We start from the raw sequence: 26,838 nt of genomic DNA on the forward strand, positions 1-26,838 counted from the left end.
GGTATATTCAAACAGCAGAGAACAGTGGCAGTGCAAATGAAGGAACTATAGCCATAGCATCAACACACTCTCTCATAAATGCAACGTTGAGGGGAAAAAAAAATAAAGCAAGTTGTAGAGGAACACAGCTGTACAGAGTTCAGAAATTTGCAAACCATCCATTATTTTCAGAATATACAGATATATATACACACATTATATATATATATACACATATATATGCAGTAATACTATGAATAATAAAAGGCAGTAATACTATGAATAATAAAAGGCACCAATTGATAAACACAAAACTCAAGTCTGCAAGTATTTTCTGCCGGTAGGAAGGACAGATTTGAATAAAGAACAACAGGAATGGCAAAGATACTGATACTGACCTAGTCTGTGATGGTGCTGTTATTGCTAGTCATTATGTTTCAATATATAAATAACCTTTTGTATGTATTTAATATTTAATCATTTTCAAAACTCTACTGAAAGAAGAAATCAATCATGACAAGACTAAATGCTGCAAAAAATAACTGCTCCTCAATTTAATTTATAAATCATGAGATCTTAATAAGAGAAAACATTTGCAGTGGAGAAGGTTACCTACTTACTCCACTATCTAGCCCAGCAGCAGTTTTCCAATGTGACTCAAAAAATGAAAACAAAAACATAATAAAAGGCATTTTAAAGATATTAGTAAATGTAAAATCTTATAAACTATTGTTTAAAGCGTTTAGATAGGAAATCATTGAGAGTGTGACTATCATTCTTTACCATTCCCTTTCCGAAACGATGAAAGGAAGAAACGGAAAAGAAAAAAATTCTGCAACTATAATTAAAAGGCCTCCTATTAGAAATACATAGAGCCAATTCCATTCTCATATTCACTTAATTTTTTTTAAAGTGTGAAAAATCTATTTACTTAAATTTTATTCCCTGCTATGTTCCTGAAAGGGTTTGAAGGGACATATTCAATAAATAAATCCTCCTTCAATAAACACTTAAAGAAAAATAATAAGAAAATCAAGGAATTAAAATAGAATGATAAACCAAAGCCATGGTGAAAGCTAATACACAGATGCAAAACCATAATGAAGTCTTATACAATTTTTTATTGCATGAAATTGGGCTCTGAATTTATAGTAAACTATAGCAAAGAAGGAAACATGATTAGTTAAAAGACAGTTACAAGTTAGTGAACTCCACTCAAATACCATTATCAGCTTTTCTTGATGGTCATTCCAGAGGCACAGTTCCCATGTATCTTATAAAGGAAAACTAAAAATTGACCAACCATCAAGCAAACAAAACACCCAGAAGGTTAATAAAATTAATGGGTTATTAGAAGACGAGGATTTGGGGGAAATACATAAAAATAATCTGCAGCAAAATTATTGAAGTGACTAATGAAAAGCTACTTAAAATTCAACATAATACCATAAATAGTCATATAAAATGTACTGACCTTCCTGAATTGCCTTGTCCACAGTTATTCCAGAAGGTGAATGCAGAAGCTTTTGGTAATTCTGAGCATTTTGGTCAAACAACTGTACAAGAAGAGTGCATGTCTTTTCATATTCACATCTGCTGACAGTGCACAACTGCTCCAGCTGCTGAAACACAGTAGCAGTATCATCCAGTGGATCATCTAAATTATCTCTGCAAATATAGAATAAGTTTGCAGACAATATTAGAATGTGATACGCTATTATTCACCACAAATAAACTTTATGTGAAATAAAAATTCTACCATGGATAAAGAAACAAAAAGACAAACAGATTGGAAGGTAAGAAATAAAATGTAAATTCTATATTTGAAGATGACATGATTCTATACACAAAAGTCCCAAAGAAACCACACACACACACACACACACACACACACATTATTATTATTATTACCTCTTACAGACAGAAGAGTTTACCCAAGGTCCTAGCATACAGGGTCAATATATAAAATCCAACTGTATCACTAGCCATGAAATACTGGCCATGAACAATTGGAAATTGACACTTTAAAAACTGTACCTTCCAAAGGCACCAGAAAAAAACTAATTAAATCTAATTAAACATATGTAAAATCTGAATGCTGAATACAACAGTAAGGAAAGAAATCACCAGGAAGGAAAAGAAACACCAAAGAGCTAATTAAATTAAAAGATAAAACTCAAAGACAGTCTCTTCAATAAATGGTGTAGGGAAAATTGGACAGCTATATGTAGAAGAATGAAACTTGACCATTCTCATACACCATACACAAAGATAAACTCGAAATGGACAAAAGACCTCAACGTGAGGCAGGAATCCATCAGAATCCTAGAGGAGAACATAGGCAGTAACCTCTTCGACATCGGCCACAGCAACTTCTTTCAAGATATGTCTCCAAAGGCAAAGGAAACAAAAGCGAAAATGAACTTCTGGGACTTCATCGAGATCAAAAGCTTCTGCACTTCAAAGGAAACAGTCAACAAAACAAAGAGGCAACCCACGGAATGGAAGAAGATATTTGCAAATGACATTACAGACAAAGGGCTGATACCCAAAATCTAGAAAGAACTCCTCAAACTCAACACAAACAAAGCAGATAATCATGTCAAAAAATGGGCAGAAGATACAAACAGACACTTCTCCAATGGAGACATACAAATGGCTAACAGACACATGAAAAAATGTTCATCATCACTAGCCATCAGGGAGATTCAAATCAAAACAACACTGAGGTACCACCTTACACCAGTTAGAATGGCCAAAATTAAGAAGACAGTAAACAACATGTGTTGGAGAAGATGTGGAGAAAGGGGAACCCTCTTACACTGTTGGTGGGAATGCAAGTTGGTGCAGCCACTTTGGAAAACAGTGTGGAGATTCCTCAAAAAAATTAAAAATAGAGCTTCACTATGATCCTGCAATTGCACTACTGGGTATTTACCCCAAAGATACAGATGTAGTGAAAAGAAGGCCCATCTGTACCCCAATGTTCATAGCAGCAATGGCCACAGTCGCCAAACTGTGGAAAGAACCAAAATGCCCTTCAACGGATGAATGGATAAAGAAGATGTGGTCCATATATACTATGGAGTATTATGTCTCCATCAGAAAGGATGAATACCCAACTTTTATATCAACATGGACGGGACTGGAAGAGATTATCCTGAGTGAAGTAAGTCAAGCAGAGAGAGTCAATTATCATATGGTTTTGCTTATTTGTGGAGCATAAGGAATAGCATGGAGGACATGGGGAGATGGAGAGGAGAAGGGAGTTGGGGGAAACTGGAGGGGGAGATGAACCATGAGAGACTATGGACTCTGAAGAACTAGCTGAGGGTTTTGGAGGGGGTGGGGGTGGGAGGTTGGGTGAGCCTGGTGGTGAGTATTATAAGAGGGCATGTATTGCATGGAGCACTGGGTGTGGTGCATAAACAATGAATTCCTGGAACACTAAAAAAAAACTTAAAAAATAAATAAAATTTAAAAAAAAAAAAAACCTGCTCACTGACTAAAGACTTGATCCTGCGGAGAAGGCAATTCTTCCCCAAAATTAATCTACAAATTTAAAATAATTCCAGTCAAAATTCTAGCAGGATTTTTTGGTGGAAACTGACAAGATGAATTTAAAATTTACACGCAAGGGCGCCTGGGTGGCTCAGTGGGTTAAGCCGCTGCCTTCGGCTCAGGTCATGATCTTGGGGTCCTGGGATCGAGTCCCACATCGGGCTCCCTGCTCAGCGGGGAGCCTGCTTCCCTCTCTCTCTCTCTCTCTCTCTGCCTGCCTCTCCGTCTACTTGTGATTCCTCTCTGTCAAATAAATAAATAAAATCTTTAAAATTTACACACAAAAGCAAAGGAAGTAAAAGAGCCAAAGCAATTGTGGGAAGGAAAAACCAAGGGAGAAGACTCATACACCTGATTTCAAAGCTATTAAGGCCACAGTATTCAAGACAAGGTACTGGTAGAAGGAGAAACACATAGATTAATGAAAACAGAGTCCAGAAAGCACATGTATGCGGTCAATTAATTTTTGAAAAGAGAATAAAGGCAATGTAATGGAGAGAAGACAGTCTTTGCTAGGATAATTGACCACCCATTAAAAACAAAAAAAGCAAAAGCAAAAACAAAACAAACCCAATGTCAAGCCTTACCTCATACCATATGCAAAAATTAACTCAAAATGGATCAGAGAAATAAATGTAAATTCTACAACTGTAAAACCTCTAGAAGAAAAAAATAATGGATAAACTCTAAAACTTCTGCTCTTCAAAAAAACCTGTCAGGGAAATGAAAAAGCAAGCTATGGACTGTAAGAGAATATTTACAAAACACATACAATAAAAAGACTTGTGACCAGACTATATAGACCTTTGAAATCTAAATAAACAACCCAATTCAAAAAGAGGGAGCAACAAATTTAACAGGCACCTTGCCAAACAATACAAATGGTAAATAAGCACGTAAAATGATGCTCAACATTACTGGTCGTTAAGGGAATGCAAATTAAGTCAAAATGAGATACCACTACATACCTATTAGAATGACTAAAATTCTTAGAATTCTCAAAAACTGACGATATCAAGTACTGAAGAGAATAAAGAGCAATTGAATCTCATACATTGCTGGTAGGAATGCAAAAATGATACAGCCCTTTGAAAACAGTTTGGCACTTTCTCTTAAAGTGAAACATATACTTACCATTCAACCCAGAAATTTCCCACCTAAGGTATTTACTTCTATACCTACTATCATACAGAAATCTGTTTAGGAATGTTTATAGCTATTTTACTCATAATTGACAAAAACAGAAACAACCCAAATGTCCATCAACAGGCAGATGGTTAAATAAACTGTGATACATCCATAAAGTGAAATACTATTCAGCAATATATTTTAAGAATTCCTGACACAACATGGAGGAGTCTCATATGCATTATGCTAAGTGAAAGAAGCTGGACCACATACCATAGGATTTCATCTATACAACATTCTGGAAAGGCAAAAACTACAGGAAAACAACAAGTCAGTAATTGCCAGAGGCTGAGGGTGGGAAAAGGGATGATTACAAGGGACACAAAAGAATTTTCTGGGTTGATGGAACGATACTCTATCCTAACTGTAAGGTAGTTCTACAACTGTATATCCTTATGAGAACTCATAGACCTGTTCACTAAAAAGGGTGTTTTTACACTAGGCAAATTACACTTCAGATGTTTAAATTCCAAGATGCAAAAGATAAAAACACAACAGAAACATTTAGTTTTCAATACCTCACAACTATGGCAACAGATTCCAACCGAGAAGTGATAAAGGCCTTCGTGATTTCTGGTGCATAAGTGTCTAATAAGTGGGGTTCGGTTGATTTCACAAAAGGCACTGATGCTACCATCCTTTGCCACAGAGTTAATAAATAATGAACACTGTTGGGAGCAAATTCCCAATGCTACAAAGAAATAAAGTATATGTTATTTAAAATGACACATCTTCCTAGAATAAGAATTATAAAGACAAAATTATTAAAAAAGATTTTTTTGACAAATTACTAAACACAGACTTTAAAATTAACTTTTATTCTAATTATATAGCCAATGAACATTCAACATAGCAAATTTTATGAATGCAAAAAGGCATAAAAAAGAATCCAACAATCTCTCGTTCTTCTACCACCCAAGATGAGGACTATTAAAATGTCAATTTACTTCCTTCTAATTTTCTTTCCATGATTACTTTCCAGAGTTGACATCATGTAGCAAATGTGGTTTTAAAACCTCCCCCCAAACTTATAAAAATCTTCCCCCCCAAAAATCTGTAAAAAATGCTTTTATTTCTTCACAGTTTATTTTAGCTTTTCAATTCATCCTTCAATTATTAGATATTCAGATAGTCTAGATCTAATTTTTTCTGTAAAATGTTCCAGTGAACTTTTACTTAAAATCCTTGAGTAAGTATTTTTAGTATAGTAACAAATATTAAAAATCCCCACCAAATCTTACCAAGAAATTGTTTTTAAAATTATCTGTTTAATACCAATTATGTATTTTTATTTACCTGTAGGCTAGTAATGGTAAAGTTAGCAATCAATCTGATAACTTCTGGATATTCCTTCACCATAACTAATTCTCCCAGCTGATAATTTGTCTTTAAACGAGCCAGAAATCGGCAAAATTCATGATAATTACCTGGATCAGACAAACCCTAAATTGTAAGACAAAAAGAAAGACTTTTAAAAATACTTAAGAACAAACCAAGCTAATAACTTGTCAATAAAATTCCAAGAATATTTTATTAAGTTTTCCAGTTTTCATTGGTACTCTGTATCAACTGGGTAGATTATTAATGAAATAAAGCAAATGATTACTGTTGAAATTCATGTTTTCATGAATGATTTATAAGAAATCCAAAGCAGAGGATGTGGTAGAAACTTTGCACTGGGATGACTAAATTATATTTGGGAACCCACCGTATTACACAAAAAATTTGCATGTGTACATACATGCGGGTGTGTGCGCCCAGGTGCACGCACACTGCAGCTTAAACAAAAGTTAACAGAAGACTTGAGAAATATTTATGATGAAAATTCAGAATGGGTTCTTGAAACCCTGGAAAAAAGTGATACCAGCTGAACTGAAGTTAAAATGGTATTTGTGCACACAAGCAGAAATTTCTTCGAATTCAACAAATATTTACTGAGTTCCTATAGACACTGTGCCCTCAAGCAACTTCTGGTTCCTAAGCACAGTCATTCAAATAAATTAACGCAGAAAGGGCAGAAAGTTTAACAGAAGTACTACAAGACAGAGAGGTAATCTTGAGGAAAGAAAGGTTAAAAGGAAAGACCAAGAAAGAGGTCCCTAGTTGTCTATGAGAGCTCCTTGAGGACTGGGTACAAGTGTCATCTTTACAAAAGTTCAAACACTTTGTATTGCAGATGGCATGAAAGAGAATTCAAAAAGTGTCTGTTTAGTACTGAAAGTTTCTAAGAAATTTCATTCATATGAACACCATGAAAATATAAAATAGAGTCTAATTACAATAAGATACTTCATACTCATAGGTCTTCTAATATGTTTGTAACTCTAAAATAATATAATATTCAAACTAACTTTTACAGACATGAAACATGAGCATGAGGATTTTGAAAAACCAATTAAAACAATTATTTTATATTAACATTATTTTCCACATACTGATTGATGACAGTGACTTAAACTACTAAAAATTTTAAAGTACATTAGTAAAATCCCATTTATCAACAAAACATGTATATTTCATGACTGTGCTAACATTGGAAATATAAAAGCATAACACACAAAATACTAAAACACTCTTGAGAATAACCTACAAAATCAATTGCTCCTTATTAAGCAAGCACATTTTCTTTATATACAAATATTATATGTCCCCTCAAAAGTTAGTAATAAGAGACAGATAAATCCCCTTAAAGCATTTAACCTCTTAAAATCCGTACTTTCATTACATATATTTTAAACCAAAAACAAAATAAAAAGTAAAACAAAAAGTTTTATCTAGGCAGCCAAATCACTAATTAAGAATGGCTTTGCAATTCTCTGGAATGAATATTGCTACTGAAGCTTTGCAAGGTAATGTATAGATTTTTTAAATCTACAAACTCTTATTTGTCCACAAGAGGGCAAAAAAACATTATCTCATAATTCAAAGCCACTTAATCCAATATTAACGTTCAGATTTATATTAAGTCTTATAGTTCAGAAGGTAGCTATGACTCTGAAGTAATAATGTGAGAAGTATAAGCAAAGAAATGCAGGACACAATGGTATAAAGCAGAAGCATCACAGGATATATACCTTCTATTCTTATTCATCTAAAAGAATGGAAAAAAGTGAAAAAGGAAGAACACAGAAGTCTGTCAGGAAAGCACCTATTTTTTTTAAACTGCCCGTTTCTACTACAAATGAGATCTAAGGAATGTGGTTGTGATACTTCACACTTCCTTCCAGAATCATAATCAAGTCACGAATTTATTACACCTTTCAGCAGAAAAACTATATTTCTACATACTAAGTATTAATTAAATTACTTCATAAATACCTGAGGGTTTTCAAGTATCCTTTTTACTCCCTTAATTAAATTACCAAGGTACTTGGCACGTTCAGGACTGCTAAATAAGGACCTTCTTGTAGAAGCAAACTGAACTAAACATGAAAGTGCCTAAAAATAGGAACAACAAAATTCATTTCAATTTTAAAAGTAACTATGGCCACATGTAAGGAACACTGTCTTTATATTAAAAAGTATTTTTTAATTTTAATAATAGAAAAGTACTACAGAATCCAGAAATAATGAAAGCTACATACCATCAACCACCACCACCACCCATCACTCTTCAACCCCACCACTAAAATTTCTGTTCATCTGTATTCTCTTCTAATATATTTTCCTATGTTAAATATGCCAAAGCAACCTGGGCAGGCATATACTCCAAAGGCTCCCAATTGCTTCTGCTGCCCAGCTCTGTTCATGAACCAATAAAACAGCTGTTCTACAGAAAATAAAAGATGGTTTTGTGGTAGACTATGTTTGAGAAATACTGTACACTATGTACAGTGGTAATCCTGCAAGTGGGAAAACTTTGCTTTTGTGTAACTTGGTATAACTTCACTTAATCCACTATATCCCCAATTTATGTGGTGATAGAACATCTTATCCATACCATTCATTAAAAAGTTGAGGAGCAATTTGGAGAATGCTGCTAGGAATATTAGCTATTCTACAAAAATGGTCTAGTTATCTTCTAAAAGTTAATACTTTCACTACTTGGGGTTTTAATTCTACTACTGAAAACCACTGGAGTCTGTCTGATCATTAAGTGAGAGGCCCACAGTTGGCAGCTTTTCAGGCCAAACAGGCCCTCATAGGTTTTATTTTGGTCCACATGTTTGCCAATGTTATAAAAAAATTAGAATTGGCTGTTAAGATTTAAATATTTTAATGAAGAGATATTAAATAATGTCTGTCTCTCTTAGAAAAGGGGGGAACAAGCGACAAGAATCAGAGTATGGCCTTTTAGATGTTCTCCAGTTTGCCGCCGTCCTTACTGTTTAAAAAAAAAAAAAAAAAAATTCCTTAGGCAATTCTGATATACTGAAGGTTTGGGAACCACTGGTGTTTGGGGGCCAAAAACATCTGGGTTTGAGTCTCAGTTTCATTATTTAGTTTGCTACCCTAATAAATTTATCTTAGCCAGTCTGGGTCTGTTTCCTTGTCAACATAGTGAGGATAATATAATAATACTTACCTTGCAGGACCACTGTGAGGATGAAGGGAGATAAGCACTATATAATAGGGCAGGCCCAATAAATGTTAGTTACTTTCTCTTAAAGCAGTTGTTTTACACTTAATTTTTTAAGTGCCAGTAGCTTATGTTATTGCAAAACATAACTGTACATGAAAACATGGCTTTTAAATAACTAAAAACAAAATTATTCTGGTTAAAAGAAAGAAGGCTGAGGGGCGCCTGGGTGGCTCAGTGGGTTAAGCCTCTGCCTTTGGCTCAGGTCATGATCTCAGGGTCCTGGGATCGAGCCCCTCATGGGGCTCTCTGCTCAGCAGGGAGCCTGCTTCCCTTCCTCTCTCTCTCTCTGCCTGCCTCTCTGCCTACTTGTGATTTCCCTCGGTCAAATAAATAAAATCTTAAAAAAAAAAAAGATAGAAGGCTGAAACCACCACCTTAAAACCCTAGACTGAAGAACAGACATGTTATAAAAAAAAAAAAAAAAAAAAAGAAGGGGAGAGAGTATTTTTGCAAATCTATTCTCCCCTTCTAGGCAATAACATACCACTGATCTGTACTTTAAAATCTGGAACATGTTTTTTCAGGAAATGGCAATATCAGAATCCTCCAACTTTACTTCTAGAAGCTTAGATATTAAACTGACAACTTTTTCTTTTTCTTTTTTCAGTCTTGCCTGGTCTCTGTTTTAGGTTCCACAAAGATGGGGTTCACATTCTCAAAGTTACTATAAAACCAAAGAGTTTTAAGACTTTTAAGCACACAAAATAATTTAATTCAAAAAATAAATGAACAAGTGGAGTGATGAACACAAAATTACATGAGCAGATCCCCTTTGTTTCTCATTCAGATACACTGATGTGGGCTGCCTGGCCAGCCTAGGGAAGGGAGGATTAAGGGAGAATTTGAGAGAGGGAAGGAAAAGGGAAAATAAACGAAGGTGTGGCCAATTATCAGACTGAGACCCGGAAGAAGGGGTGGGGACTGGGTAGAAAGGAAGGTACACTTAAAGGGTGACAAGCTTTCCTGGCTCTGGGAAAGAGCTAAACCAACAGCTAGAGGTCCTGGGTTCACCCATGAAAAGGAAACCTATGGTCAGAATCTGACAAATAGCTCAAGTAACATAAATCCCAGGGGATGTAAAAAAACATTTCTTCTGAGAGGTGAACCCAATCAAGAATAGAAGTCGGACTTTTTACACTAAAATACATACCACCCTTAGATAAAGATTGCAAGTACTTTTTAATGAAATAATGATTTTTACTTACTAACTGAGACAGTAGTGGTGGAAGTGAATGATACAAATTGAAGAAAAGATCCAATGTTTCTGGTTCCAGGAAAACTGGAAAAAAAAATTTTTTTCTAATACCATCACTTCCATTCAGTTATTTTAATGTGAACAGTAAGACATCAGCACACAAACAAGAACTCGAAGACCTCTGCATGTGGCCACTCTTATCAGTTAGGCTTAATTCCTTTTTAATTCCTAGCTATTGTCCTTTGAAAGATGAAAGAATACAGAGATAGAAACTAATTAGCTAAAATGTTCCTTATTTCTATGTAGCATCTACAGTTCTTACTGGGAGAATCTCCTTACCATTTTCATCTGTATTACAGTCATATAAACATTTAAGCCAAACAGTATCAAAAAGTAAACACTAATAAAGTGTATCTTAAAAAACAGCTATACCCTACCCCATTCCAACTACCTTTCAACTCTTAATCTACACTTACATCCATATTTCCAAATAACATGCTATATGACTATTTCTTTGTTTTACCTTAAACATCAAATGAATTTGTTATAAGCTATGAGGCTGGAGCCTCTACCACAACCTGACCTCTTTCAAAATCTATCCGCTATTTTAACAATTTGTGATTAAATCAATTCTAAGTGCTTACCTTTATTATGGCTGTGTAAGTAATGTTAACAGCTGAGCCAAGGAGTACACTATGATCTTATTTCTAACACTCTCTGGATTTAATCATAGCATCTTTTCTGTGCTTAGTTTTATATCAGTCATGAAGACTTTCCATATATTCTGACAGATTTGTAAAATGTTCTTCATACCATTTTCCACGTGATCAGTAGCATCAAATAGCCTATAATTTCCGCTTCTCTCCCCTTACCTCATCTCCTAGAGCCTTCAACTTGTTCCTAAATTTGTTATATAATTATCTTCTTTCTATGTCTGTTCATTGTCATCTTGTTTTGAAACTCCCTTTTCACAAACCCCTCATCTTCCATGGTTTTTTTGTCAAATAACTTTCTGAGAGTAAGCACATAAGGGATAAATTCCAGGAGGATGGGCATGTCTGAAAATGTCTTAATTCTACCTTATGCTTGAAAATTTCAGTCTAGTTTGAAAATTATTTCCCTTCAGAAGTTTAGGGATACTACTCCATTGTCTTCTGGCTTCCAGTGCTAATGCTGAGAAGTCTAATGCTGTTCTTGACCCCAGTCCTTTGTAGGTGACTTCTCCTTTCTGGTAGATTTCAGGATCTTCCTTTTATCACTATTACTCTGAAATGATTATGATTATGAAGCTTAGTGTTTCTTTTATTCATTCATTATTATATGCCCTTCATGGGATCTTTCAATCTGAAATTTTAAGTTTCAGTGTCAAGAACTTTTTTTTGGTGTTATTTGTTTGCAAATTTTCTTCTTCTCTTCTTCTTCTTCTTCTTCTTTTTTTTTTTTCTATTCTCTTTCTTAAACTCCTAGTAGTCAGATGCCAGCTCTCCTAATTTTATGCTCTGATATTCTTGTAGATTTTTCTCCTATCAAATCTCTCCTTGTTTTTTTGTTCTACTTTCTGGGCTATTTCCCTAACTTTATCTTCCAACCTTTTATTAAGTGTTTTATTTAAGCAACTGTCTTTTATATTTGGAACATTCTCTGAACTTTCCTTTATAAAACAGTATCTTATTCTGGAACAACTGTATGGCTCAGCTGGTTAAGTGTCTGACTCTTGATTTTGGCTCAGATCATGATCTCAGGCTCATGAGATCAAGCCCCACATTGGGGCTCCATGCTCAGTGGGGAGTCTGCTTGAGATTTTCTCTTCTCCTTCTTTATCCCTCCCCACAATGCATTCTCTCTTTCTTTCTCTCAAATTAATAAATAAAACTAAAAAAATATTAATCTTGTTTCAAGGATGTGTTACCTTTTTTTTTTTAATTTCCCTAGGGATATTAGTATACTTTTTTGAAGTTTACTTCTACTCTTTACTTTGCTTCTACTAAGCTCTCCCTTTATAAAAAAGCTTCTTGAGATAATTACAGATGCATATGCAGTTGCAAGAAATAATAGAGATCCCATGCACCCATTACTTAGTTTCTTCCAATGGTAAATTCTTGCAAAACTACAGCAGAATATCACAATCAGGAAACCACACTGATACAATCCATCAATCTTATTCATTTTTCCCATTTTTACATGCACTCATGTGTACATACAGGTGTGTGTCTGTATTTATGCATAGTATGTGCAATTTTTATTGCATTTGTTGGTTCATGTATTCATCATGAAACTAAGAATACTACATCCTTTTTAATTGTTTTAATCTCTGCTTTCCATATTAGTTTTCACAAAATTGTGGTGTTCCCCTCCTATATCTGTTATCCTAAATACCCAGTTTAATTTCTTGAGGACAAAAAGGTCTAGTCTTGGGAAGTAAGGGGAAAAGGCATACAGGGAAGAGAAATGAAAAGTTGGTAGTTACACAGGTGGGAGAGAAGATCCTGGGGACTTTGAGCAGAATACAGACTTTTTTATCAAGCCCTAGTCCTCACCTCACCTCTGACTGTAGGAATACCCAGTGCCATCACCTTTCTGAAATGTGTGAGAGCAAATGAGCTTGTTTTTCTTGGTATCCTTCTCTATAAGGAAGTAAACTGCAATTCTGCTCTGCTAAGTCCATTATTCTAATTCATTCTCCTTCTAACTTTGAAAAATACAGTTTCTCTGTGTTATATCCTCTCTCACTCTATTCATCTAAAACTTTCAAAACAGAACTCTTCATTTTCACTCCCAAACCTGTTTTTCCCCTAACTCTAGAGCTAGCTTTCCTATTTTCCAACATTAAAATATGGAAGCTCCCATGATATGAAGTAAGGAAAGCAGATTTCAATACAGGGTATCGGCAGCTACCCTGTGTTACAAATCTTTTTGAATTTTTTTATTGCCTAACAAAAACTAGAGATAACTGCACATTTGGCAACTATATTGTTTAATTCTGCGCCTTTGACTCTGACCATCCCTCACACTAAGCTTTCTTCTTACTTGTTCTCCAGGTTGTTGGAATCTGCACTGTGCAAAGATCATCTGCAGATTCATCTGCTGAACTGCCAATGAAGTCAAAGCTAAGGCAGTTGAGGACCAGTTTCAAGACCTGCATTACTAGAGTTTGTTGACCTTCATCCTGAAGATTTAAGGGTTTGGCCAACACCTGAAAAAAGGTGAAAGTCAAGTAAAACTTCATGAAATACATCAATAAACAAATTGTCACTTCACTAAATCACTTTTCAATGCCAAATTAGAATTAGGAAGAAAAGTCTGCAAAGTTATGTTGTTGTGTATGTCAGAAAAAGTTGTAAAATCACTATCAACAAAAATCTACAATAGACTATTTTCAAAATTTTATTTTCTAAAATGAGAATAAGACCTTTGACACCTAACTGCAAACTGTAGGCCACCTTCTAAAGTTATAAAAAGAACTTTAGGACAAATACTGTACTCAGCAAGAATGTATAGATTTGGGGGATCTATTTTAGACCAAAGGTTGCTTAGAACAAGCCAGAAATATAATATTCTTCAAGTGGGGAACTTTAGTATAAATGATCATATTCAGTTAACAAAGGTCAGAGCTGCATGAGTCTAAGATTGTTCTGGAGAACAATCCTTACCACACCCTACCTCCCCCCAACAAAAGGTCTATTCTGACACAATCAGAATAGATTATCTCCTAAAGACACATTGCGAAATACCTGTGGAAGAAGTGATAACTAAATTTGGGATTCTGCTTCAAGAATAACACGAAGACAAAGAGTTGTTTGAAAAGTACAGAGAAGAGAAGAGACTGGTCTGGAGTTGTTACTGCTTAACTGGTTAATGGGTCCAAGGGAGCTCATTATACTCTTCAACCTTCTTTTGCATATGCTAAAATTTTTCATACAAATGGAAAATTTAAAAAATAATAGAGGGTCTTTCAGACCGGCCTACTGCAGCATCCTGTTACTATCTAGAGAACTGAAATAAATAGAAACAGGTACTTCCTGGAACATACTTTAGGAAACGCTATATTAGGCCAATTTAAAAGCTTGAACCACATGACGGAATCCCTATATTACAAGCAAACACAATATAATTATTAATTGTACTATCCCTAATATTCCACAGGGCACCAAGTAGCAAATGGGAAAATATAATTTCCCAAACAAATTATTAAAGTCAACTGTCTTGGCTTACCTATGAATACTGACAATTGATGAATTAGGAAAACTTACTGCCATTTCATTGTTCATCTTCATCCCATTAAAATACAGAAAACAAAAATAAAGAAACTAAGTCTCAATTAGCTTCTGTAATAAATAATCCATAGCAGTAGTAGGAAGACAGTGAAACTACCTAAACATAAGTTACTGAATTCCCTTTAGATTTTGTTTTATTATATTTCTGGTAAATAAAAGTGAATTTTTTGGAAACTCTTACAGACTTGTGGAAATCTACTGTACCTAAATTAAGATTGCTCACAGTAAATCTTGAAAAGGCAGAATGAGGGTTGGGGAAGGGGTATTCAATTGAAGTTCTTCTGAAACTTAAAATTTCCTAAATACTCTAAGTAGGATATTGAATTATTTAAAAACTTACCTCTTTTAGAAGAGAGCATGCTAGCATTAAAATGTCTTTGAGAGAAGTATCACGAAATGAGGTAGCTATTTTCCTGTGTTTTGCTGAAGGTCTAGAATAATCAACCTAAAAAGATCAAGATAAATCTATTTAACCAGACTTAGCAAATAGCAAAGCAAAAATTTACTAAAAAAAGGAATGGAAATAATGATTAAAGAAGCATCAAGTACAGAGTTAAGAGAGCTTTTAAAAATCTATGGGCTAAGTGCCCTGCATAATGTCACTCACAGAGTTAATGGCAGACCCACCATCGGCAAAACCCAAGTTTCTGGACTGTTTCAATTCATTGCTCTTTCTAACCATACCAATCCCAAAATTAGAAGCCAGAACTGATCACACTTTCAGAGGTAATATGAACACAGATTATAAAATAACAGATGGATCCTAAGACTATCAACTCCTGTACCATGTACCATTTCATATTAGGTAAGCAACAATTTCTCTGTTCCTCAGCTCAGATTGCTCCTGTAAAACAAGAATCCCTAAAATAATCTTCAAAATTTAACCTTCTGTGAATCAGTTAATAATCAATTACTGAAAAACTGTTCATATAAAAGTAGTATTTCTATATACACCAAAAATGTCATTGGTTCATATATCCTTGGTGTTTTAAACAGAAACCAAGGCGGAAAAAATAACCAGAAATCTTAGTATATAAGCAACAGTACATTCCCTCTGAATACTTACTAGTTACTGATAAATAACTATTAAGAATAAATTTATGAAGAGTAGTTCTTAAGCCTCTAATCTAAAATATGATATGGTCAAAACTATACTATTAATGCCATTAATACTTCCATTTATTAACAGCAAACATCAAACAAAGCTGAAGTCTGATACCCAAATGACTATTAACACCATGGGCTAGAGTTGCTACAGCACTCCTTTTGCTATTTGGAAAAAGAAAATAAACCATTTTCTTTGCTAATGCTTAAACATAGTTAAAAAAAATCAGTGAGCTCAGAATTAATTATCTGATACTTCCTAAGCTCCATCAAACAATTTAGACTATATTTAAAGCCACATTTACTTATAGAAATATGAAACATAACAGAAGTGATTACAGAAAGTAGTTACTGGAATCTGTAACTGTGGAAGCCAAGAAAAACAAGGCTGTACCCACCTCAAGTCTAGCCCTGACATAAGTACAGCTATCTTGGCAAAGCAGAGGCTGGCACCTTGCACCCCCTCTCCACCTGCTCCCCCCCACCCCTCGGTAGTATGTGTGACATTCCTCGGCCACCCCTGGCTGCCCTGGGGGAAAAGCAAATAGTTAACTTGCAGAGATCACAATCCTGCAAGACAGGAGTCTCCCTTGGTTTTCCAATGTCCTAGAGATTTACAACCAAGAAGCTATCTTAACAATAGCACAATTTCCAGAGGCAAATAACTTAATGTTTCTTAAGCCCTAATGTCGCCCTCCCCAACATAAAACTGAAGGAGGCTGAGGCAGAAGGAAATGTAAATAAAGTTAAATTTCTTCTAAACCTAAATCTCACTAACAAGGACACTTAATAGGAGAAATGTGAAACTTTATCTCTAAACCTCCAAGATAGTGTCAGCGATCATTCCCAAGCATATGACCCACTGATATACATCTAAAGGGTCTCACAAGAAGATTTTTGTTATTGGTAATGAATAATTTTTCCCCAGACAACAGTTAGCCCCTCAAGGTCCTGGAAACCTCGCTTCCAAAATTCCTTAGAGACTTACATCATCCATAACCCCTTTGGTCCTCACCCACTGCCAAGTTCACCCCTACTCTGCCTTTAAAAACTCTGACTGTAATCTGGCTCGGGGTCCAAGTCCCTACTCCGTTGCATCGGGTATACTTGGGCCCAAGCTTAAGCTTGTCAAATAAACCCTCATGTGATTGCTTCGGTGCTTGGCTCGTCGGTGGTCTCTCAGACATGAAAACTCGGGCATAACATAACCAATAGGTAAGATTCAAATTAGCATTTCCAGCATTCTTCCTTTCTTTTAAACCAAACTTCAGTCTGTTTCTCTTATAATATTTCCCTCAATATATAAAAACTTTTCCTTAATACAGATTAATAATAGCATATAGTATTGCAACTGTAATTTATGAAGTACTCTTCACATATTATTTTACTTCTTAAAATAGCCTGTGAAAAATATATTATCCTCTTCTAACATATGAAAATTAAAGTTTACAGGCACACTATCTTAGGCCAACCTCTCATTACTACCATATAATAACACGAACAGAAGAAACTCTTATGGAGCACTTGTACATACCAGGCCCTGAGCTAGTAGTTTATCTAATCTTACTAAGATCCTGGAAGGTGTCATTCTCACTTAACAGAGTGTAAATCTGTATGTTTAAAGACATTTAGCAGTCTGTCCAAAGCAGTAAGCAATAGAGCTAAAGTACAAATCCAGGTCTTATTTCAGTTATCTTCAAGGCCTACCCTGCTTATTTTACTTGTTTTATTCACCAATATCCAGTTTTTTTGAGAAGAGGGACTGTGCATCTATTGTCTAATGTATACCCATGTCTCTACAATATAGATAAAGGATATTATACTTCTTGCTGAGTATATACTGAATATCCTCCAGGAACAGTAGAAACAATAGGCTTGGCTTTGAAAAAAACAAGATTGCATATAATCCTCTTTTAGGAAACCTCAAGTTTAGATATTTTTTCTTAAAAAATACATCTTGTTATTGACATTACATGAATTTGCCTGGTTCACATTTAATAATGATAGTGTCTGATTTTCACCATGCACTGTAGATCTATCTCCCTGCTGCCTGGTCAGAAGTACTTACCAAGTGCTTCTTCAAACTGTAAACGCCATAAAATTAGACCAAGTAAAATGTGTCCACAAAAGCCATATTTTTTTTACCATACAAAATCAAAATCACACTTTAGACCTTGAAGCTTTTTTCAAAAGCACATGGTTATATACAAGATAAGCCTAGAACATCTTGTCCCAAAAGGAAGAAAATATTCAAAAACTGATGAGTAAATGTCAAATGGACATGGAAGCCAGCTTAAAAGGGTTCCTACTGGCCAAATCTGGCAAAATGAGAGCATGAAAGTATGTTAGTAACAAATTATAACCTACTAAATACAATTGGAAGCCAGGAATGCATATTGATATAAATAAGTGAATAAATTGGACGTCTGATGAGGAATGGGTATTTTGTGTTAAGTAGTTATTATTTACAAGGGAGAAAAAAATAAATCTGTAATTAGAGGAGGAGACCATTTTCATCAAGTAACCAAAGTAAACATCATTAGTAATATAACAAATCAAATCATGCGCTTCCTGACTGGAGAAAATGAGAAGATCACAGTATCATTTCTGTGACACTCCTAACCAGTATGCATAATCCGAATCTAATAATAAAGAAACATCAGACAATCCCAAATTGAGGGACATTTCACAAAACTGGCCTGTAATTTTCACAAATGTTAAGGTCATGAAAAGTGAGAGAAAGATTGAGGAATTTTTCCAGACTGATGGAGACTAATAGAACATGTCCAATAACTGAAATGCACAATTCTATACTGGTTCCTTTGTGGGACCAATGGATACGGGTACATAGCCACAGGGGAGAAACTGTTATGCGCTGGGTGTAGAGGAGTCAGAGAGTGAGGTCTGTGATAACGAAAGTGATCACTTTAAATTTAAGATAAGCACCCGATAAAACTAGAAATATTCTCTAATTCCTGATTGCACACAAGTTGGAAACAGTCGTTTTGGCTGATATTTTTATGTACAGAACTATACTGACATTATAAAGGGAGCTGGTAAGTAGTCCTGGGTATGCAAGCTCTTCATATTCACACACACACACAAACACACAAACGCAGACTACTGCATGACAAGAGTTTTAAAATATAAACACTACCTCTACTCCCCTTTATTTTAACATTATCCCACAGAGAACCTAACTTCTGCTTTTGTTCTCTTTAGAACCATGCTAAGTACAAAAGTGAGCAGAAACAGGTGACAATGTGCTCAGCTGCTGAGCTCATAAAGGCACTGTTGGGGGGAAGCACAGCTTCTGGAAACTCCTTGTACAGGGTGGAAATTCATGCCAGCAAGTGGCCAAGTGCCAACTGGCCTATTCTTTGAGGAGTCGGACTGTGTACCCATTGTTGAGAATCCATTCACCAAACTGCTTGTATTTTATTTGTAAGCAAATAAAGGTTTGTTTCTTTTCATATCATTTCTTTCTTATGGTTAGTGTATTACTATATAGAGAGGATAAAAGGACAATTTACCAATGGTCACGGAGCAAGGACCATGTCTAATTCCCTCTTCCTTGCAGTACCTTACACTATTTCTGTTACTTTCAATAAGTGTTCTTATACCCAATTATCCCACCAATAAAATACACAAAAAACTTGATTGAATTCAGAGTTTTATGCTACACAAACATTTTATATGAAAGAATCAGCATTACTTAGCAAACTTCACGTCACTATTAGATGGAAGGCTTACCAGGTTCATTTCCTGAGTCAACTCGGAGAGGATTATTACTCCTATTATGCAGTGCTCCACAGTACCCTATGGAGAAAACAACCAAGTGTACCCTAAGTAGAGACATATTATTGGTTCTTAATGTGTAAACAAATAATCAAATACTGAAACATCACATTTTCCGAATAATATATCTACTAAAATATGTAAAAAAAAATTTATGATGTCTACAAAAATAATTTTGAGTTCATTTTTTGAAGGGTAAATTTAGGTACACACAGAGCTGAGTGAGGAAAAAAGCTCACCTACCCTAGAAATGCTAAATACTCTAAAAAAGGTTTATAGCACGTAGGACTTATATTAAACTAAACCTTAAAATACGAGAGTTTAATAGTTTTCATGAGACTCTGTAAGATTGAACAAAAATTGCTCTTTAGTTCTATAAATTTGCTTGAAGGCTACTGAGATAGCTGCACTCAATAAATAATAAATAGCTTAGGAACTAATCTAAATCTCTCAATCTAATATCACATAAGATCACTTAGGCCTTTTTAATATTATTTAATAGCACATGTGTATGCATTTATTATGATATCTAAAATGAAGGCATCTAAAGTATCCAATGCACTGGGGTAATTAATACATAACTATCAATATGGTATACAGTTTCATAGCCTTCAAAACGTTTTTAATTTAATCAGCTCCCAATTTAATCTCAAAAACTTCCTTCAGGGGCGCCTGGGTGGCTCAGTAGGTTAAGCCGCTGCCTTTGGCTCAGGTCATGATCTCAGGGTCCTGGGATCGAGTTCCGCATCGAGCTCTCTGCTCAGCAGGGAGCCTGCTTCCTCCTCCTCTCTCTCTCTCTCTGCCTGCTTCTCTGCCCTAATTGTAATCTCTCTGTCAAATAAATAAATAAAATCTTTAAAAAAAAAAAAAAAAACTTCCTTCAAATCGAAATTCAGGTTTTACATGCACTTTCACTAACAAATTACCCTACTGCAAAATCACATTGTAAGTATAAAAACTAAAAAAGTAACATCCAGGGATGCTTGGGTGGCTGAGTCAGTTGAATGTCCGACTCCTGATTTCAGCTCAAGTCATGAGCTCAAGGTTGTAAGATGAAGCCCAGCACACAGTCTGCCTGAGATTACCTTTCTCCCTCTCTCTCTCTGCCCCTCCCTACACATGCTCTCTCTTTCTCTTACACAAATAAATAAATAAATCTTTAAAAAAAAATTCAATTATAGTATAATCATAAAAAAGAAATAATACAGATTACAAGTTTTTTAAGTCTTTTTTTTTTTTTTAAGATTTCATTTATTTATTTCAGAGAGAGAGAGGGAGCACACGAGTACACACGCAGGGGGAGCAGCAGGCAGTGGGAGAGGGAGAAGCAGGCTTCCTGCTGAAGAAAGGGCTCAACCCCAGGACCCTGGGATCATGACCTGAACTGAAGGCAGACACTTAACTGACTAAGTCACCCAAGACCCCACAAGTTTTTCAGGTCTGAATTTTATAGTTGGTCATTCCTTCTATTTATTATCTTAGGATAAAAAAATAAACAAAGGACACATCTTATAATTTTTGCATTTTATTTCTTTATGGCCCTTCACAACAATCTCAACTGTTGGAATTAGGCTACACATTTCCGGTTACTGAAGCATCAGCCCTCTGAGTAAGCACACCAGGTCAATGCTCCTCGAAGTGAGGCTCCCTGATGGCCTGCTGGTCATCTGCAAACTCAATGCTAGTCTCAGAGTGGCTTGGGACTCATTCGTGATGGATGAGATAAGAGTATGTACAAGATTATAAGCCTGCTAAGTCCCTACTAAGTACACTGCTTAGTTTAGCTGGCATTTTTTTCATAGCAAGTCTTCCTCAGTGAAGGAAGCACCACGCTGATTTACATTCTGCTCCTTATTTCACTGTGAATCAGTAATGTGGCTAGCACTGCCATAGATGACAGGAGGCTCTCCTGGGTATGTATTGTAGAAAAGAAGCCCATCAATGTTTGTAGTGTAGCAGCAGTAAGATTGCAATAACAGAGAAAAGAAGATGTACAAAACTTCAAGCCATTAAAGATTTAGCAAATTTAAAATAATTTTTAGTACAAAATTCACAGAAGCTGTTAATACCCAAAGGAACCATGGGGTACTCTATTTGAGTACTTAAACATTAAAGTGGGTTTTTTTTCTCTTTTGTCTAGAAATTTATTAGACATAATTAATCTATGACAGTAGAAGATCTGGACAAAGTAAAATTAGTTGCTCAAACTTTTTACTTGCCCTGACCTAGCAGCTTTCGATCACTTAAAATTCCCCAAGTATTTTCTCAAATCCCATTACCTTGATTAAACACTTTAAAAATAAGAGCGCCAAGGACCTGAGTCTGCTTTTTAAGAATCTCATTTACATTTATGGGAAACCTATTTAGCGCACGTTTCTTTTCTCATTTCCATTCAGGTAAGTGAAATGCCTTTCTCATGACTCAAAGTTAGGTTAAGTCATACCCAGAAAACAAGTGCTTCCTTTTGTGATACTTTGTTAAACTTTGAAGACCATACATTTTGTTTCTTCTGTTTTTCTAAAATTGACAAGAACACACTAAAGCTCAACTTAAGTTCAACTTACCAGCCACTGGAAAGAGAGCTTGAGAAATGTTAACCAACAAGAATGACTTCCTTCCATTCAGTTTTCAACCTTAATTTTATTTTTCAAAAACTCTTAAGTCTGTTCTTGCCTACACTATGATTCTTAAGCTCTGTGTGATCTTAAGAAACGACAAGAGAGGGTGCCTGGGTGGCTCAGTGGGTTAAACCCTCTTGCCTTCCACTCAGGTTATGATCCTGGGATCCTAGGATCCAGCCCGGCATAGGGCTCTCTGCTTGGCGGGGAGCCTGCTTCCTCCTCTCTCTCTCTGCCTGCCTCTCTGCCTGCTTGTGATCTCTTGTCTGTCAAATAAATAAATATGATGAAAGAAAAGAAAAGAAAAGAAAGAAACGACAAGAGAAGGCTGCTATTTTGTTAGCCAAAACTGCGAGTACAACTCTGGAGTGAGGAAATCATTTGTCACTGAACAAACCACCCCACTGCTCCAGGGCTGCTCACCTCAGGGCTAAAAAAAACAAAACATGGATTCCTGTGAAGTTTTAGATGATCAAATATTTGTTAACCAGGGTTTTAACAATATGAATAAAAGGAAAGCATGGTAGTCTAGTGTTGCATACTCTGAAGTTTCTAGAATTGCACTACATGGTAGAGTTACATCTTACACAGGGATTTAATGCATAAGAAATAAAATCTCAGAAAATCCAAATTGCCTCTAATTGCCAATAAACCAATACTGAGCCATCTCTCAATCCAAACTGCCAGTTTTCCCTCAAGAACTGTAACGATCACTGCTTCTGCAGCAGAGCTCCAGCTGAAGTGCCTTTCTTGCAATTAGGGGTGTTTGTATGAAAAAATATGTATCTTTAAATAACCGAATCACACTGAGCAAGGCAGGATGGTCACACTAAGAGGCATGCAGAGACTGGAAATAGCAGATTTAAGTTTGCCACACCATACCTCAGGACACAGACTACTCTGTGGAATGGCAAGCAGAATCACTAGCACAGTGTATATGACTGTCCTCTTGCTTATTTTTCTTTTTTCTTATTTTTTGCAGTTAAAATACCTGAATTTGTGCAGGTTAAATGTGCATATGCTAAAACTTGAATCATTTAAGTCAAAAATATCCTTAAGAAACTAGCATAGTCAATACGGTCTAATGCAAAAGTTAAATATATGAATCCTTTAAGTTAGAAAACTTGCTGAAATGCTTGCTTTATGTTTTACTAGGTCAATCTGCAAACGTATGTAATTCACTTAACTTTCGTAAGCCTCAGTTTTCTCATTTGCAAGTGAGATCCTCTTGAAAGAGATGTGATGAGCATTGCATCACATCATCGAAAAATATTAGATCCGTTCTGTATGCATGTAGTACATAGACATGCATGTTAGAAAGGACAGAACACGTATTTTTGAAATTTTCTAATTTTTGTGTATTTTCTAACATTTTAATGTTCATTCTTCTTGTCTGAAACTTCTGTAATGCCATGATGCTCATTCACTGGCAATAAAAAATAAAGGGCCCAGAGGATAAACAGTAAATTGTAATTAATATGGTACTGGTAGTCACAGAAGAAACCATACTTAAGAAAAGTTTTCTAAACCAAAAACAAACAAACAAAAAAAAAACCAACTAGTGATGTTCTAATAATGTGATAATGCCTTCTTACCTGAAGGAACTTCTTCACATCAGCAATAATTTCTCTGAAGATAAACTGGTCTTTCTGAACCTCAAACCATCCCAGTTTAGTGATTTTAGCAATGACTTGAATTAGAGCTTGGATAACAAAGGGCGCCAGCTTGGGCTGTGATGCCACATAATTAAGAATGTAGTTTCCTGTAAGAAAATATTCTGTGATCATTTGAACTTTTCCGTAACATAATGTGAATCTTGTGAAGAAAAACAGCTGACACATTCTTTGACAAAAAGCTAATCCTTTTCTCCAAGATATATACTTACTTAAATAGTAATTTCTGCTACAAGGCTTACTGTGGAAAAGGAAATTTGCTCCAATTCAATTTAAATATTAGGGGATAATTTGAGTGTAATGAGAATGTCACTTTTGTTTTTGCATGATTTCATGTAGAAAAAACTGCCAGGTGAATACAAAACTGCTATCAGGCCAACTGAAGCAAACCATATACAAAATGCAGCCACCTCAAACATCTACTAGCTGTCTCAGTTCACCTCACGCGTTACCCGCCTCACACAACCTTATCTGGTTTTACACTTTTCCATCCTATTTCAGATAATCTTCCTTCACTACTTCATTATGATTCACAAACTGCAACCCTCTGAGGTCCACATCCAAAAACAAAATTCAGATATTCAAGATAAAATGCTTATTTATTCTACTATTTAAGTATTTCTTAACCATTTAATATGTGTAAAACTCTACTAAACCTTCTATTAGATTTCTTTTTTTAATGTGTCACTGATGAAGTTGAGTTTTATTTCCATGTCCTATTTCTCTCCTGAACCCTGTGATTTTACTGCATAACAATGCATAGCACAGTCACTTTTATGGATGCATATGTCTTACCATAGCAACACTGACTGTATGCTCTATCTTGTTTAAGTGGCACAAAAAATACAAGTAGTATAGTATGGTAAAATAAGTATATAAGTTATGGAAAGTACAAATAGAATAGTAAATTAAAACTTGGAACAAAGCTGATATACCAGAATCATTAAAAGTGGGTAGCAAAGTTAGCTATGAGTTTCCTAGTGGATCAAATAATTGAGGTCAGGTAACAAACATGCCAGAAGTCTAACAGAAAAATGAAGAGAAAAAATTTTTAAAAAGGAAAGGATTCCATTTCTACTTTGACCCCAAAGGCCAGTATGCCATTAGGTAAAAGAGTGAAGAAAAGGTAAATACCTCAATATTTAACTAAAAATAGCTTTAACAGAAACAGCTGCAGTGAGAGTCTTACATTTAAAAAAAATTCTCATGACTATCATATTTCAACCTTAATTTTTATTAACATCAAGATTATATAGTTATATAAATAAATCTTTTTACCAAAAAAAAAGATTTATTTTTTTGAGAGACAGAGAGTGAGGAGGACAGGGAGTGTGGGCAGGGTAAGGGGCAGAGGGAGAAGGAGACACCCTGCTGGCCATGTGGGCCTCAATCCCAGGACCCTGGGATCATTACCTGAGCCAAAGGCAGATGCTCAACAAACAGAGCCATCCAAATGTCCAAAATTAAATTTTCTTTAAAAAGCATACATTTTTCTAGAATTAAGATGGATGTTTAAAAAAAGGTTTCTCCTATGCAGTAATAGGGATATCCTAAGCTTCATAACTTATAATGTTTTATTTCAATTTCAATAATGAAGCTTAAGAAGAAGAACTGCTTCTAGAATATAAAAGAAAATCTTGTTTATTTACCTCAATTATTTTTACTATCTTGAAAATTTTTAACTTGGAGGGGATATGGGAATCTGGATCGGGGTAATGATAACCACTAAGAGGGTAATCTCAAGATAATCAACAAAATGTGAGATCAACCAAGTTTGACATTTAAGCTAGGTCCCAATACACAGACCTTCCCGGACTACCCAAGACACTGGCTAACAAGTTTGTCATCTAAGGCAGAAAAAAAATTAATACACGACACTTTTGTTATTTTAGCTGAATACCTTACATAAAATACTCTCATGTTATGTTTTACAGGACTTCTAATATTTTTCCAGTTTAGTAAATGTCCATGATAATGATCAAGTAAAACAATATGCATCTCATCATCACCAGTCAAGATAACAGAGAAAAGCCATATCAAGAAGAAAATGAAATGCTCAAGAATACACACAGGAAAATGAAATAAAACAGCTGAAAAAGTCCCAGAGAGAAGTTAACAGAAAGTTGGAAAGCTATGCACTAGAGGCTCTTCAGGTGTGGAACCCTATATAACAATAACATTTAGCATTTATGATGCAAGTTAGAAGTGCTTCCCAGCAAATTCCTTATGTGGCTCTCATAGCAATGTGAAGATATTGCTATTATACTATTATTACTATTAACCTGTTTCTTAGGTGAAAGATATGAAAGTGAAAGAGGTGAAATAACTTGTCACATTGGCCAAATTTGGACTAAGTCAGGTTGTTTCAAGTTTTTGTTTATTGCTTCCAAATACTGGCCAAACCATAAGTCTTATTAGTAATGAGTAACTCAAAACTTGCAGATGTCTTTGGTAATTTACCATCATTAGACTGATGTTTTTGGTATTATACATTATGGGAATTTAATATTCAATAGTTTTTGACTAATTGATTTTTTTTTTTTTTTTTACTTACTTATTTTGACAGAGAGAGATCACAAGTAAGCAGAGAGAGACAGAGGGAGAGGAGGAAGCAGGCTCCTCGCTGAGCAGAGAGCCAAATGCAGGGCTCGATCTCAGGACCCTGAGACCATGACCTGAGCTGAAGGCAGAAGCTTTAACCTACTGAGCCACCCAGGTGCCCCTGACTGACTGGTTTTAGGTAAAAAAAAAAAAAAAAAAAAAGCCACAAAATCTATCAGAAAACACGCAACAAGAATATAAAAGAAAAGGGGAAAGATTCAATCTCTACTTTGTTCCCTAAGGCTAATATGTTGAGAAAAAAGTA

The 26,838-nt window shown here is 35.2% G+C and overlaps 1 protein-coding gene across 8 annotated transcripts in view; it reads right to left on the reverse strand.

Moving 5' to 3' along the window:
- The window catches only part of RANBP17 (RAN binding protein 17), a 314,483-nt gene that overhangs the window by 269,953 nt on the left and 17,692 nt on the right, over positions 1–26,838 (reverse strand). For all 8 annotated transcript variants that reach the window (XM_082726136.1, XM_082726135.1, XM_082726133.1 and 5 more), the window contains 9 exons: positions 23,895–24,061; positions 19,637–19,702; positions 15,120–15,224; positions 13,533–13,698; positions 10,516–10,589; positions 8,047–8,166; positions 6,025–6,171; positions 5,247–5,419; positions 1,454–1,647 (listed from right to left, as the gene is read on the reverse strand). In XM_082726136.1, coding sequence (XP_082582262.1) covers positions 1,454–1,647; positions 5,247–5,419; positions 6,025–6,171; positions 8,047–8,166; positions 10,516–10,589; positions 13,533–13,698; positions 15,120–15,224; positions 19,637–19,702; positions 23,895–24,061 — 1,212 coding nt within the window. The remainder of the gene's footprint in view (positions 1–1,453; positions 1,648–5,246; positions 5,420–6,024; positions 6,172–8,046; positions 8,167–10,515; positions 10,590–13,532; positions 13,699–15,119; positions 15,225–19,636; positions 19,703–23,894; positions 24,062–26,838) is intronic.

Source organism: Mustela nivalis (assembly GCF_964662115.1).
Source record: "Mustela nivalis genome assembly, chromosome: 3".
NCBI classification, from domain to species: domain Eukaryota; kingdom Metazoa; phylum Chordata; class Mammalia; order Carnivora; family Mustelidae; genus Mustela; species Mustela nivalis.